Source organism: Eschrichtius robustus, chromosome 1 (assembly GCF_028021215.1).
Source record: "Eschrichtius robustus isolate mEscRob2 chromosome 1, mEscRob2.pri, whole genome shotgun sequence".
NCBI lineage: Eukaryota > Metazoa > Chordata > Mammalia > Artiodactyla > Eschrichtiidae > Eschrichtius > Eschrichtius robustus.
This window is the reverse complement of record NC_090824.1, coordinates 163030484-163046205: the sequence shown is the minus strand read 5'-3', so window position 1 is coordinate 163046205 and position 15722 is coordinate 163030484. Positions and strand designations below refer to the sequence as shown.

At 56.1% G+C, this 15722-nt stretch overlaps 1 protein-coding gene across 3 annotated transcripts; it reads left to right on the top strand.

Moving 5' to 3' along the window:
- Positions 1-1867: 1867 nt before the first annotated feature.
- UNC45A (unc-45 myosin chaperone A) lies at positions 1868-15630 on the top strand. Of its 3 annotated transcripts, none has more exons than XM_068557933.1 (20): positions 1868-2315; positions 2495-2656; positions 2889-2925; positions 3224-3399; positions 5162-5254; positions 5764-5931; positions 7415-7583; positions 7837-8007; positions 8878-9049; positions 9801-10101; positions 10901-10995; positions 11230-11371; positions 11751-11891; positions 12094-12221; positions 12429-12495; positions 12971-13084; positions 13312-13427; positions 14288-14405; positions 14515-14667; positions 14793-15630. In XM_068557933.1, exons 1-20 carry the CDS (start codon positions 2265-2267, stop codon positions 15048-15050), a joined length of 2832 nt encoding a protein of 943 aa, XP_068414034.1. In that variant the 5' UTR covers positions 1868-2264; the 3' UTR covers positions 15051-15630. The 3 variants fall into 3 exon arrangements, with proteins under 3 accessions (XP_068414034.1, XP_068414028.1, XP_068414042.1); XM_068557927.1 differs by having other exon boundaries at positions 1871-2315; positions 14515-14670; XM_068557941.1 differs by having other exon boundaries at positions 1873-2270; positions 14515-14670.
- Positions 15631-15722: the final 92 nt, after the last annotated feature.

The window sequence follows — 15722 nt, the reverse complement described above, 5'->3', positions numbered from 1 at the left end:
AACCTGCATTTCTTTCTTGTGCCGTGAGGGTTCCTGCTTCAGTCCCCAGGCACTGCTGTGGGCCCCTTATGAGTGGTGTCACTGCTGTTCTGGGAGCATGACGTTGTTAGGCCTCAGTAGACACTGGAACAACACAACACTGCTGGCTGGTGGCCTCTGGCCTTCTCGAGAAATTCCCTGTCTCAGCAGACAGCATCTATGAAGTATGAGGTTTGGACCTGGAGACCCTGTAAGAGCTTTTCTTGTGAAATGGGGTTGGCTGGTTGCTAAGTATACTCCAGTCAGATTGGTAGCTCTTATACTTTGGTTGGTAGCTGGGGTCAATGAGGGCTCAGGGGAAAAGTTAATGAGAGCACTCACTCTTGCTTTTCAGCTAGTCTTGGTGGTTGCCATGATGCAGAAGTTAGAGAGGGAAGCTCCAAACGCTGGAACTGAGGTCTCTGGGGCCTGAAGTGGAACAATCAGAATTCCCATGGCTTCCATGGCAGCCTGAAAGTTGAGAGTGTATAGAGAGAAACATATTTGGTTCTTAATGCTTGTCTGTTCTTCAGGCTAGTGGCTCAACTTCTCTCTCATTCCTCATTCGGTCTTCTAGCCTTCTGAGCCTTCTCCCCTTCAGCTCAGAGAACCTTAGGCAGCTTGGAGCTACAATCCTCCCATTTTCCAATAGAAGATAGAAACTCAGTCACTTTCATTTCTCTCTAGAGGTCTGTGACAGAGAAGCTTCAGGTTTGTATTAATGGTGCTTTGGGGCTTTGATTTTATTTCCTTACTGCCTGCAGCCATGGCTTAGAAATAGAGATGTTGGGATTTCTAGGACCAGGGCTGAGGTGGAGGTGACCTCTCATGGGCTTCCAGAGGAGGCCAGGCCCTTTGCTGACAGGCCTGTCTGTGGGGCTACTGCTGCTCTTCAGCTGGATGACGCTTGCCCAGCCGACCTCTCTCTCAGGTACAGCACTCTCCTCTGCGCAGCACCCCCCTCCAGTACCCTACTCTTTTAGCAGGGTATAGGCTACTCTGGGGAGCTTGTGGGGAGGAAGGAAGCCTGCCCTTCTGATAATGGTTGATCCCTTTTATTCTCCAAAAGGGGTGGAGTGGGGTGTGGGTAGATCATTCCTGCCTGTCTCCAGCCCTCTTGCCCCTCCCTTCAGCTTTGGCGCACCATCCCCACTTGTGCCAGACCGCCTGGGATGCTGATGGCCATCGCTACCCCGGTTTCTTCTGTCCTCGGCTCTCTGATACCCCGGAGGAAGCCTACTGCTGCCACCTGCAGGCTGCAGGGGGCTCCTGCTGCACTCGGTCTGAATTTGAGGCCTTGTACCAGATCAATCTCTCTGCCCTTCCGCCTCCTCCCGTCTTCAGGTGAGAACTCCAGCCCCAGAGCCACTGGCACATTGACAGGGTGTTCCAGTACCTGAGGCTCTGTTCCTAATTTCTGGGGTGGGAGGCTTGTAGCTTACAGACCAGTGGAGGGACAGATCTCAAACATAAAATCACGTAAATACATGATTACAAACAAATCTGTGAAGGAAAAGTTCAGGGGGCTGTGAAAGCAGGTGACAGGGAGTAATTGTAGGTGTTGTGTGGTGGGTGGGGTGGGACGGGTGTCAATACTGAGAGGATCTTGTATTCTGGATTACACGTTATTATAGTCGGGGTTTTCAATCCTGAATCTGTCCACGGATGGCTTCAGGGTACCTGTGAGCTCCCTGAATTTGTATTTTCAAATTCTACACTTTTCTGGGTAGGGAGTTCTGGGCTTTCTCCAGACTCTCAGGGGCTCTAACCCACAGGCTGCAGCAGCAAGAGCGCGGCTTGGGCCAGCATCCTGATATTCTACCCTCTCCCATAGGGGCCCGGGCCCGCTTCTAGCACTGGGCCTTTACAGCCTGCTGCTCGTGGCCCTGATGACTGCAGACCTCGTGCATTTCTGCCGCGGTCGGGGCCGGGGCCGAGATCTGGGCCGGGACCTGGGCCGGGACCGGGCCTGAGCAGCCACGAGCGCCCCTCTCGGTCCTCCGCCGCGCGCCCCCTGTCGGTCTCGGCGGGAACAGACTAAGCGCGCCTGGGGCTTCTCTGCGCCTGCGGACCCGGGCCGAGCGCCCTGCCCCTCTTCCCGGCGTGCTCTCGCCTTGGCCACGCCCCTTCTCTGCCACCGCCTCTGACGCAAGACTGGGGCGGGGCAGCCGACGGCGGATTCCCGAGCCTAGACGCACCACTCTCCAGAGACTACGCCTGCGCGCGCCCGGGACGTCCGCTGCGCGATGACCGTGAGTGGTCCAGGGACCCCCGAGCCCCGGCCCGCCGACCCCGGAGTGCGTACCCATCCCCCTGCGCCCTCACCGCTTCGCACCTGCACTGACCATTCTCGGGCCTCCTCCTCCCTCAATCTTGGCCCTCCATGGGACTCACCCGCGACCCCAGGCTCCTCTGCCCCTAGCTCCCCGGCTCACCCTGAGCCCATCTCGGACGTTTCCACCCCTTCCCTCCTCAGGCCAGCTCAGTGGAACAGTTGCGGAAGGATGGCAACGAGCTGTTCAAATGCGGGGACTACGAAGGCGCCTTGACGGCCTACACCCAAGCCCTGGGTCTGGGCGCAACGCCCCAGGACCAGGCCATTCTGCACCGGAACCGGGCCGCCTGCCACCTCAAGCTGGTGAGCGAGCCGGCTGCTCTTCCCTTGGCCTGCCCGGACCCCTGTTTGCCCACCTCGCTGCTGCTTGGGCTCCGACTGGACGTTCGCCTTTTCAGGCCACCCACACTTGTTACACGTCTTCTGGGTCTCTAGGTGGTGGGGGAACCTCGTGACTAAGGAAAACAACTTTGTTGCCCAGTTGTGCCCGAAAAAGGAGATGACCAGCCTCTCAGGCCTGTTCTTTCTCTTACAGGAAGATTACGACAAAGCAGAAACCGAGGCATCCAAAGGTAGGGGAATGTGGCCCTTGTGTGGAGCTGTGGGACTTCTGGGGTGGGCAAGGATTCTGGGACCACTGCACCGTCACTTTCTCCTCCTCCTTTTCACCCCTGAAACACATTTGCCTTTTTTCTTTCCCCCTTCCCGGGGCATTTCCTTTCCGCAGCTACCCTCACCTTTTCTGAGGCTGAAGTACTGAGCCCCACATCCGTCCCCCCACCTTCCTCTGCCCCTCGAGATCTTTCCCTGCTGCTCTTACCTGGAGATGGTGGCCTCATGGGTGCTGACAGAGCTCCTGTTTGTGCTCAGCCATTGAAAAGGACGGTGGGGATGTCAAAGCACTTTACCGGCGGAGCCAAGCCCTAGAGAAGCTAGGCCGCCTCGACCAGGCCGTCCTTGACCTGCAGAGATGTGTGAGCCTGGAGCCCAAGAACAAAGTTTTCCAGGAGGCCCTGCGGAACATCGCGGGCCAGATTCAGGAGAAGGTGTGTGAGTAATTGAGAGAGCGAGGCATTGACCAGTGGTAGAGGGGCACTGGTAAATGGATCCGGATCAAAGGTGTAAACACAGTTCCCTGGAAGGGAGATGCTGATGGCAAATGACCTTATAGAATGATGCTCAGTCTTGCCAGTGGTTACGTAAAAGGAAATTAAAAGAACAGTAAAGTGCTGTTCTTTTTGGTGGTCTTTTGGCAAACATTTAAAGTTTGTACACATTGCTAGAAGGAAGGAGACACACTTAAGGGGTGAGGTTGCGGGAGGACGTGGGCTCATTCATGACTGCTGGAGGGGATGTATGTAAATTGGCACAGCTCCTTTGGAGAGTCCTTTAGCATATCTCTTAAAATTTTAAATGAGCATGTCCTATGATTCAGTATGTTTACTTATTGCTGTCTCCCCTAGAGAAGCCTTGCCCGTGTATACAAGCAGGTGTGTGTATGTTTGTTTCAGCCTTGTTTGTAGTAATGAAAAATTGGAACTTGCTTAAATGCCCAGCAGTAGGGGAATGGCTAAATAAACTAAGCGACATCCTTACTACAGACTCCTACGTTGTAGTTACTAAGAATAGGCAGATCAACACATATGGACGTGGAAAGCTGACACTTGTAAGTGAAAAGAAAGCAAAATATATAATAACGTATAGTATGATACCGTTTATGTTAAAATGATCCCCCCCCCCCAAATGCACTCAAAATAATACCATGTTTTTTCCACGGGTACAGTTGGGTATGTAAACACAAAGAAAAATATTTTAAAAGACATGCATCAAAATGATGACGGTATGACTGCTAGGGAAAGGAATAGGATTGAGAGAGCTTTTCAAAAAAGATTTTGCTTTTTCTGGTGGTTTTTTTAAATAGACATTGTGTGATACACATATTTAAAAATAAATTTAGGAGAAAATAATCTAAAGATTGTCATGAACTATTATCAAGCTTGAATTAGCCAGATAATTTGGTGTTAAAATGCTGATCCAGTGGAAGCAAGTAATATAATGGCAAACACCTTATCAAAAGGTTGAGACCTGAGAAAGGTCTCAGTGTTAGCACTCTCAGTGTCAGCTCTGTCTGATCAGCTGGGGCTGCTTAGAACCCTGTGTTGAGAAGGATTAGGAAGCAGGTCGCCTGGGCCTAGGAGAAGAACGTGTTGTGACATGAACCACGTCTGCCATGGCTGCAGGAGGGGAAGCAGGGAGCGGCGCACACATGCTAGGCATGTGCTGCTATCCACGCCCAGGACCCTAGGGAGGGAGAGGGCCTAGGATGAGCTTGGTCATTCACATTATTTTTAAAAAAACATCAAAAAGAGAATCCTTGACTTAAAAGGCGTGTCAGCAGCTACCTCATGACTTGCTGGCTCCCTTGCAGGAGGTATAAATGCTGGTTCAGTGCCACGGGCCGCGCACCAGGCTGCCCAATGTACATGGTCCCCTGGGAGTGGGTTGCCTCGTGGCTAACAGGACGCCACCCCTTCTGAATGGCCCTGCCTTCAGCATCAGCGCTGCCCCCCGCTGCCCAAGTGGGAAGTAGCTCAGAGAAGAAAACAGCTGCGGGGAGTTTGGGAGAAGCTGCCAGGCAAGTCTCTTCCTGCCCAAGGTAGCTTGGTGCGAGGCCTAAGCCCAGGCATCCTTCTGTGCCTCCCAGGGTCAGGAGCCAGGCCCTGGGAGGAGCCGGAGAGAACAAAGAGGGAATGTGTTGTCTCCGGTCAAGAGAGGCAGTTCCTCCCGTGCTTTGCTGATTTGTCGTAGGTGAGATACATGTCTTCGACGGATGCCAAAGTGGAGCAGATGTTTCAGATATTATTGGACCCACAAGAAAAAGGCACTGAGAAAAAGCAAAAGGTATGGAACTGTGTGAGTGGGAGCTGAACTCCCCCAGTGCTGCCCATCCCTCCCTGTGTGCTGATGTTGGCCCTGGGAGCCCCTGCTGGCTTGGCCTGCTGCACGTCGCTCCTTAGATCGGGCAGCTGGGCTCACAGAGCCTGGGTGGGAGCTCAGAGGGCCTGGGGCCTAAGTGTGAGCCAGGGAGAGGGAACCAGTGTTCCCGAAGCACCTTGTTGGTGCTTAGGTCCTGTGCTTGGAGTTGGGTGTACAGAGGTGACTGAGGCACTGTTTCTGCCCTTCAGGCTTTGCCAGGAACTCAGGACTCCATTTATTCTAACTGTCAATGCCAAGAGCAAGCTCTTTTCTCTACTTACAGAAGAGGAAGCTGAAGTTCACAGAGGTTAAGTTTATGGCTAAGGTCACTCAGCTGCTAAGTGGAAGCAGTGAGGTCCAGAGCTCAGGGCGTCTACTCGCCCTGCCCTGTGCCGTGTACAGTGTTCACGTTATGTGCACTTCCTTTGACGCAGGCATCTCAGAACCTGGTGGTGCTGGCCCGGGAGGATGCTGGAGCTGAGAAGATCTTCCAGAGCAACGGGGTTCAGCTTTTGCAGCGCCTGCTGGACACGGGAGAGCCCGACCTGATGCTGGCGGCCCTGCGCACACTAGTCGGCATTTGCTCTGAACACCAATCACGGGTGGGTGGGGCGAAGGGTCTAGTTACTGCTTCAGTCAGTCTGTCTGTCCATCCACTCTTCCACCTCTCATAAGGCAAAATATAAGGAGATATGTAACGAGAGGCAAAAGTAAAATGACACAAAAAGACCAACATGATTTGGGACAAAGTGCGGCCAGGAAAGAGCAAAAGCAGCCCACTGACACCCTGAGCACTTTTTTTTTTTTTCATCTATTTTATTTTTGGCTGCGTTGGGTCTTTGTTGCTGTGCGCGGGCTTTCTCTAGGTGCGGCGAGCGAGGGCTACTCTTCGTTGCGGTGCGCGGGCTTCTCATTGCAGTGGCTTCTCTTGTTGCGGAGCACGGGCTCTAGGCGCGCGGGCTTCGGTAGTTGTGGCTCGTGGGCTCCAGAGCACAGGCTCAGTAGTTGTGGCGCACGGGCTTAACTGCTCCGCAGCATGTGGGATCTTCCCGGACCAGGGAACTCTCTTGCAGCTGATCACAGAGACACCTGGTCATTGATCCCTTCATTGTCCGTGTGGTAAAAGCAAGCTGCATGCGAAGAACAGGGCACCTGTCCTTCCCTCACCATCAAGCTGGCATTTCCCTTGGACAGAGGTCCTCACAGTGCTTGATGTGGTCAGTGATGTGACCCGCAGCATCTTTACCATCGAGACCAGATATGTAGGGCAGGACCCTGAGATGGTTCTCAGTGTAGACTGTGGGTGTCCTGCACAGACAGTTCAGCAGGAACAGCCCTGCCCCAGGCTAGTGTCACAAAGTCCATGCTCTGGCTCTTGCCCGAACTGACTGGACCTAGGGAACAGGGACTTGACCCTTGGTTGCTTTTAGAGGAGCCCACAGTTCTTAGATCAGGGGTGGAAACGTGAAACATTCTATGAACGCTTCAGGCCAAGATCGGGCTCTATTTCTGGGTCTCCCAGGAGTAGGAACGGTAAAGCCACGTGAATTCTGCCTGCCTCCTCTAGCCTTCCTGCCCATCCCTGTTGTGAATGGGGATGGACCCAAGTAGACCTTCGGGGTTTTTCCAGCTCAGAAATGGGCGCAGAGGCCTTGTGGTTCGTTCCATGTATGTCCACATCCCCAGGATGTAGACAGAACCTCAGGGTTGGTGTCAGGGAGGAATGAGGTGTCCCTGGGCCGGGTATTCAGGTAGCTTTGTCCAGGCTTATGTTTCTCCTTCCTGGGGAGACACGAACCAAAGCAGCTGCCTTCAGAGCCACAGTATTCCTTGTCTTCTCTGATTGGAGCCGAGGAGAGAGAGAGTGGGGGAGTCCCCTGGAATGTTTCTTTAGGAAGCCCTCCAACAAGATAATCCTGGCATTGCCCTGGCCTCACCCTCAGCAGGCCCACTTTGCTTTCACGGGGAGCTGCGCTTTCACCCACATGTTTTCCCCCCTCTGGCCACCCTCTCTGACCCCCAGTTAGGGATCTCCATGGCTGCCCTTCACCAACTGGAAGCTCTGCCCACTTCTCTCCCACCCAGACAGTGGCGACCCTGAGCGTGCTGGGAACTCGGAGGGTGGTCTCCATCCTGGGTGTGGAAAACCAGTCCGTGTCCCTGGCTGCCTGCCACCTGTTGCAGGTTATGTTTGATGCCCTCAAGGAAGGCGTCAAGAAGGGCTTCCGTGGCAAAGAAGGCGCCATCATCGTGGGTGAGTGGAAGCAAGTCTGTGTCCTGTGGGTGTGGCTCTCGTGGAGAAGAAGGGGCTGAGCCAGCCAGGCCAGCTGCAGCCGCAGGTTGTTCAGGAATACGGCTTGTTGACAGTATTTTACTCGAGGTTCTAAGTAGCCAGGGCGCCTCTGGGGTAGGCTGGAAACCAGCACTCAGGCTGCAGGTCCCCTCTCCCTACCAGGGAAGTTGGGGCTAGGCCACTGTAGAGCCCACTAATGTCTTCTTGTTGCTAGATCCCGCCCGGGAGCTGAAGGTCCTCATCAGTAACCTCTTGGAGCTACTGACTGAGGTGGGGGTCTCGGGCCAAGGCCGAGACAGTGCCCTGACCCTCCTGATTAAAGTGGTGCCCCGGAAGTCTCCTAAGGACCCCAACAACAGCCTCACCCTCTGGGTTATCGACCAAGGTAGGTGACAGAGTCTTAGAGAGAAAGGGAATTCCCTGGTGGTCCAGCGGTTAGGACTCTGCGCTTTCACTGCCGAGGGCCTGCGTTCGATCCCTGCTCGGGGAACTAAGATCCTGCAAGCCGTTGTGGTGTGGCATATAAGTAAATAAATAAATAGGTAGATAGATAAATAGATAACTAAATACAGAGAGACAGAGAAAGATCAAGTGTGTGTTGCATCTTGCTTGGGTAGCTGGGCCTGCTTGTCTCCGGGAGGAATTGCACCCAGCGTGTGTCTGTACTGAAGTGCATGCGGCCTGCGCTGTACCCTTAGGGAACATTGGGCCCTTCAGCCACGTTCATGTGCACGTGCACGCACATCGAGCAGGCCCACGAGCAGGTTAACAGGGAGGCTGGGTCAGCTTTCTGTATCTGAAGTGTTTTCAATGAGTGTGTGTTACTTCTATATGCAGGGAGAAAATTCTTCAAGTTTAATATATAAGTTCATACTTCTCTTTTCCCTTAAAAGATAAATTAGGAAAGGTTGGCAAAGTCCCAGCCTGAGTACATCTGTTGGGTACTCATCTTTTCTTGTTATCCCAATTATCCTATGAGGCGTGGATGTTGTTTTCCCTTCAGTTTTACAGATGAGGAACCTCCAAACCCGACAGCATTCACCCCCATGGGCAGGGCCTGCATGCAGACCTTACTTCTGAGGTCCTTCCCTGACCCCACGCCTGCCCCCAGCCCACCAGCTTCTGTGAGCCTGTCTGCACTCTGACCTCGTGCAAGAGTGGTCCTGCCTTTGCACGCATCTCCCAGGAAACCTCTTCCCTTTGCTTATAGGGGTTGGAACTCATGTTCTGCTGTCTAAATAGGGTGTCTTTTCAGGTCTGAAAAAGATTCTGGAGGTGGGGGGCTCCGTGCAGGACCCTCTCGGGGAGCTCACGGTGACAGCAAACAGCCGCATGAGCGCCTCCATTCTCCTCAGCAAGCTCTTCGATGACCTGAAGTGTGATGCCGAGAGGGAGAATTTCCACCGACTCTGTGAAAACTACATCAAGTAAGGGAAGCCTCCTATTGCCAGGGTTCCCGTGAGAGTTCTGACTCTTTGGGGAGGGACAGCAGTGAAAGGTTTCCCACAAGGAGAGCAGCCTTGGGGAGGACTAGCGGGGGCCAGACAGGGTGGTCCCAAGGGCCACATCTTGTTCCAGAGTGACCTCCCCAGGGACATTCTTTCTCAAATCACTTCTCTAGTGCAACAAATGTCCTCAAGCACATAGTGTTCACTGAGCCCTTACTGTGTGTCCGTTCTGACACAGCAGTGCAGTATGACAGTCCTTACCCTTAAGGAGCTCACAGCTAGGAGAAAACAAGTCAGGAAATAAGCAGCACAAGTTCAGATTTTAGTGAGTACAGGGAAGGAGGCAAACAGGGTGGTGTGAGTGAGAGTGACCTACATTAGGTAGTGTGTCATCAGGGGAGGCTCGAATGAAAGCCTCGATAAAGAACGCCAACGACTGCCATCCAGAGGATGTCCTAGTCTTCCCATTGGCAACTTCTCTTTTCTTCTTCTTTTTTTTGGCTGCACCACGCGGCTTATAAAATCTTAGTTCCCTGACCAGGGAACAAACCCGGGCCCCCGGCAGTGAAAGCCCAGAATCCTAACCACTGGACCACCAGGGAATTCCGGCAGCTTTTCTTGCTGTTGCTGCTCAAGTAGTGCAGATGCCCGGCCAGTAGAGGGGAAGGGAGGGAAGGAGAGTCCCTTTATGCTGGCTTTGATGTGACAGCTGCCACCCTGTACTCCTCAGGAGCTGGTTTGAGGGCCAAGGGCTGACTGGGAAGCTGCGGGCCCTCCAGACGGTGTCCTGCCTCCTGCAGGGCCCATGTGACGCCGGCAACCGGGCCCTAGAGCTGAATGGCGTCATGGAGAGTGTGATCGCTCTGTGTGCCTCAGAGCAGGAGGAGGAGCAGCTGGTGGCCATGGAGGCCCTGATCCACGCGGCTGGCAAGGCCAAGCGGGCCTCGTTTATCACGGCCAACGGTGTCTCACTGCTGAAGGACCTGTACAGGCGTGGCGAGAAGGACAGCATCCGCATCCGGGCGCTGGTGGTGAGACGGGCGGGCCTGGGCTGGGCAAGCAGGCAGCCAGGCAGGGGCTCTGGGCTGGCTGGTGTCTCAGGGTGCAATCCCAGCACACGCTGGGTGACAGTATGGGATGTGCAGGGCCTTGTCGAGGCCGGAGGCAGGGGCCCTGGCTCCTGCTACCACAGGTCTCATGGTCAGGTCAGGGAGGTGAGCCTCGTACACAGAGGACACCTGAGAATGCAGGGCGGCTGGGCTGGGGCAGTGGGAGCGGCTCCAGGAGGAGATGATGGAGGACACGCTGGGCAGGCGGGTCAGAGGGCTGTGTGGACAGGCTGGGCCGGCAGGCGGCCCCAGGAGCGGGTGGTGTGGGGACTGCTTGGCCTCCCTGAGCCTGTTGCAGCCCTGCACCTTGAGGACGCTGGTCCTCCTCCTTGGAGCACTTAGTCCTGGGTTTCTCCATTCCGTGAGGATCCTGGCCTGGCCTAAGGTACCCGTCTTCTCCCCACACGGATCTTAGCTCCATCTGTAAAGAGCTTCCTTGTATGACATGGAAAGGAACAGCAAATCCCAGTGCAGATCGGGAGGGGTTGGGGCCCAGGCCAGCACGGTGGTCAATATGTCAGTCTCTACCAGATGCCATGTCATGTTGCCACCCCAGTAGGTGATTTTGCTGCCCGGTTCTCCAGGTGGTAACCTGGTGGCGGTGTGCATGGCCTCCAGAGAGCCTGGCAGAGTGCCCGGGGGGGAGCCCACGCCAGCTGTGGAGGAGCCCTGCTCTGCCTCCGTCCCTCGGCCAACAGCTGGTTCTCGCTTCTTCCACCAGGGACTCTGTAAGCTCGGCTCGGCCGGAGGGACCGACTTTAGCATGAAGCAGTTTGCTGAAGGCTCCACGCTCAAACTGGCCAAGCAGTGTCGAAAGTGAGTCATTTAGCACTGTTGTGGCTCCCAACCTGTCAGCCAGACCTCAAAAGAGGAGGGTGGGGTCTCCTCACTGCCCTGTCCTCCCCCAGGCAGACCCTCCTGCGCTGCCACGTGAACTACTTCTGTCTGTGGCGGGGATGCCCCAGCCCCTGGCTTTTCCCCCTTGGTCCTGGTGTGCCCCTCCTGTCCCCCCGCCTTTCTGATGGTCATCCGTGCCCTGCATGCCCCCAGGTGGCTGTGCAATGACCAGATCGATGCGGGCACTCGGCGCTGGGCGGTGGAGGGTCTGGCCTACCTTACCTTCGATGCCGACGTGAAGGAGGAGTTTGTGGAGGATGAGGCTGCGCTGAAGGCTCTGTTCCAGCTCAGCAAGGTAGCTGCATGGGCTCCTGCAGTCGTCCGGGGACACTGTCTAGGATTAGAGCCTATGGGGCTTTCTTGGCAGGTCTTGGCCAATGGCTTTTGTGACCCCAGGGAGGGGGGGCTGGTAGCCTGAGTGGCCGCTCTGTGTGGCCTGGGCATACTGGCCTGCACCAGCAGGGTCGGAAAGGACGATCTCTTAGAAGCAGTTGGGGTGGTCAAGTGTGTGAGCTCCCAAAGTCTGGGGCCACCCTGGGGCCTGGGCGGTTCCCAGATTCATCCTGGTGCCTGCGTGGTCCAGTTGAGGGTAGAACTGGGAGCCTGGGCAGCGCTTATCCCGGTGCTGCTCTTTCCCCTGGGATGGCCACTGATGGCCCCTCTGCTCCCGGCAGTCCGAGGAGAGGTCGGTGCTCTTTGCGGTGGCCTCGGCGCTGGTGAACTGCACCAATAGCTACGACTACGAGGAGCCGGACCCCAAGATGGTGGAGCTGGCCAAGTATGCCAAGCAGCACGTGCCCGAGCAGCACCCCAAGGTGAGGGGGCTGCTAGGAGGGGTTTGGGGGCCTCCGTGTCATTGGGGCCAGTTGACCTGAAACATCCACAGCAGATGAGCCTTCTGTTTAAGCGGGTTTCTTTCCCTTTGTTTTCATGTTCATCAATTTGTGCTGTGAGGAGGGTTCCCCTTTCCCTGCCTAATCAGCCGAGGCCCCTGTGCTCAGCTGCCTCCTCCCCCAGGACAAACCGAGTTTCGTGCGTGCTCGGGTTAAGAAGCTGCTGGCGGCTGGTGTGGTGTCAGCCATGACGTGCATGGTGAAGACCGAGAGCCCTGTGCTGACCAGTTCCTGCAGGGAGCTGCTCTCCAGGTGAGCCTGCCCCAGCTACACCGGACCTGCTGCAGCCCGTCAGCCTCCAGGCTGCTGATGGAACTACAGCGGGAGCAGGTCCCGGTGCCATGGGCCCCTCGGAGCAGGGGGCCACCCGCATGGCACCCTTCCTTCGCTGAGCCAGGAGTGGAGGGTCTGCCTGCCAGAGCCCGGGCCCGCCCGTCCAGCACAGCCTTCTCCCCACAGGGTCTTCCTGGCTTTGGTGGAGGAGTCCGAGGACCGCGGCACCGTGGTTGCTCAGGGAGGGGGCAAGGTAAGCGGGCTTACAGACTCCTTCGCGATGGCGTATAAAACATCACTGAGTGGCTGCTACACCAGAGATCAGTGTTGGGTGTGGGATGGAGAAGTATTATTAGCGACCAGCAGGAATGTCTTCCTGCTGAGTGAGAGATGCTGGGGGGCGGTGGGGGGGGGCTCTTCAGAGCCCTGGACTTTGTGCCTATTAGGGTCCTGAGCTCTTCTCCTTTCCCTTGTGTCATTGACCTCCATGGCTCTGGTGCCGGGCACAATCCACGTCTATTCCTTAATAGTTGTTTCGGGAAGTGTTTGGGTAGCTTACTGGGAGGCCTCAGAGAGATGAGAGGGGTGGGAGTGGGAGTATCATTGTCAAGCCTGGGGAGAGAATGGGGGGGAAAGGTGAGGGCAGCACAGTCAGGGCCTCAGAGCCTCGCGCTTTGGGCCTTATGTTCCCAGGCACATCTTGGACACTGATGGGCTTGTCCCTACAGGCTCTGCTCCCGCTGGCCCTGGAAGGCACTGACGTGGGGCAGATGAAGGCAGCCCAGGCTCTTGCCAAGCTCACCATCACCTCCAACCCAGAGATGACCTTTCCTGGCGAGCGGGTGCGTGTCTTTCTGCCCCAGCGCTGGCCTGTCCTCCACCCCCTCACGGGGCCCTGATGGCCTTTGACCCGGGCTGCGGCTCCTCCTTGGGGAAGTGTCAGCTTTGCTGAGCCCTGGGGGTGGGAAGGGCAGCCTTCTTTTGGGGGCTGGACTCCCTCCCATCTGCAGGGCCGGTGGAGTTGGGGGAGCTGGGGCGCGTAGCCCTGACAGGTGGGTGCATATCGCAGATCTACGAGGTGGTCCGGCCCCTGGTCTCCCTCCTGCACCTCAACTGCTCCGGCCTGCAGAACTTTGAGGCGCTCATGGCTCTAACGAACCTGGCGGGGATCAGCGAGAGGCTCCGGTAAGGTCCCTTGGGATGTGGGGCCTGGGCAGGGCATCATGGTTTGGACCATCCCCGGGAAAGCGCTTTACAGCGTGGAAAGCACTCCCCAGTCACTCACTTATTTGCTCCTCACGGTGACTCCTCTGCATCTTATAGCGGAAGAGACAGGCCGAGAGGCGTGACTTGTGCAGTGTCCCGTGAGATAGCAAGGGACTGGGCAATGACAGCGCAGGCCCTGGAGTCAGGCTGCCTGGGTTCAAATCCTGGGTTCACTGTTTATTAGTGTATAATCTCACAAGTAACTTAACTCCTCTGTGCCTCAGTTTCCCCCTCTGTGAAATGGGATGGCTACAGTACCTAGCTCGTGGAGGAGCAGCGAGGAGGATTAAATGAGAAAATACGTATAAAAGCATTTACTACATAGGTGCCTGGCTCCTGGCAATGTGCCCAAGCAGTACAGATGAGCTATTACTGCTGATTGTGTCCTTGGGCCACTCAGTCTCAGTCTCCTCTTATGCAAAATAGTAATGATAATCACACCTGCACCTTCACCGTAGGGCTGTGGCGAGGATTAAGTAAGATAGTCCGAGTGCTGGGTCAGGGTGAGGGCTCAAATGTTAGGTGTTAGCATCGCCATCATCACCACCCGGGTCTCCTAACTCCTACTTTAGAGCATTTCCCAAGGTCCCATGCTATCTCCTAGGCCCGGTTAGAAGGCTGGAAACCACTGCCTGGTGGTTTCATCCCCGGTGCAGGGGTTCTTTGGATATTGCCCAGGGAAATCCTTGGCCCCGGGTTTGATTGTGTGGGGAAGCGGGGGTGGGGGTGATGGATGCCAACGCTCTGATGATGCCGACCCTCCACCCTTGGCCCCACAGGCAGAAGATCCTGAAGGAGAGGGCTGTGCCCATGATTGAGGGCTACATGTTTGAGGAGCATGAGATGATCCGCCGGGCAGCCACCGAGTGCATGTGTAACTTGGCCATGAGCAAGGAGGTGAGGGTTGGTCCAGGAGGCGGTCATGGCAGGCAGGCACGCAGAAGTACCTGTCCCTGGCTGGACTTTGCCCCAGCTGACCTGGTGCACTCCCCGCTTCCGGCCACAGGTGCAGGATCTCTTTGAAGCCACGGGCAGTGACCGGCTGAAGCTGCTGGTGCTGTACAGTGGAGAGGACGACGAGCTGCTACGGCGGGCGGCTGCCGGGGGCCTGGCCGTGCTCACCTCCACGCGGCCCTCGCTGTGCAGCCGCATCCCCCAGGTGGTCAGTGCCCCTTCTTGGTGGGGCAGGGGAGGTGGGCCAGGAACCCCCAGCCAGGGTGTGTGAGTGAGTGCCCTGCCAGGGTTCCCTGCTGCTCGGTGGTCACGCTGCTCTGTTTCCTGCAGACCACACACTGGCTGGAGATCCTGCAGGCCCTGCTTCTGAGCCCCAACCAGGAGCTACAGCACCGGGGCGCTGTGGTGGTGTTGAACATGGTGGAGGCCTCGAGCGAGATTGCCAGCACCTTGATGGAGAGCGAGATGCTGGAGATCCTGTCAGTGCTGGCTAAGGGCAAGGAGAGCCCCGTCACAAGGGCTGCCGCCGCTTGTCTGGGGAAAGCAGTGGAATATGGGCTTATCAGACCCAGCCAGGATGGAAAGTGAGGACCTGCCTCTCACACACGCTACCTACCACAGCACAGAGAGCGAGGGCAGATGTGGCTTTGGCTGGTGGGTGCTGGGGTGTCTCCTGCCCAGCTGCCCTTTGATGTCCTCTGTTCTGAGTCACGGGCCACGTTCACAGCCCTGCTCTGCCATTACTGCCTTCAGCCTCACGCAGCAGGGAACTTTTCCTGTACTACTTAGACAGCTGGGAATGGGGATGGCGCGTCCTAACTCAGCCTGTGGACTCCCTGCACTGGGAAGGACCCAGCAAGCAGCCTCACCAGCTGTGAGCCTCACCTGAGCCTGCTGGCAGGACCACCCCTGATCCTCTAATAAAAGTGTGTGGAACTCAAAATATGTGCCCAGTCAGTGGGCAGGGAGGGCTGGCTGTGGGCCAAAGCGTGGAGCAGGAGCTGGGCATGGCTGAGCCTGTGTGGGCAGCTTTTCAGCAGCACAGCCACCTCTGCGGAAGGAATCCAATGAATTCCCACCCCAGGGCCCGCTGAATTGCCTCTTGATCCTTGTAGAGGGCCAAAGGGTAAACGTAAGTGAATCAATAAAGTATCCTGTCGCATGGAAACACATGCGTTAGGCTTTTCATTACTTCCACCTTTATTGATTGATTTATGGCTGCTTTTGGTTCTTCCTTGCTGTGTAGGCTTTCTCTAGTTG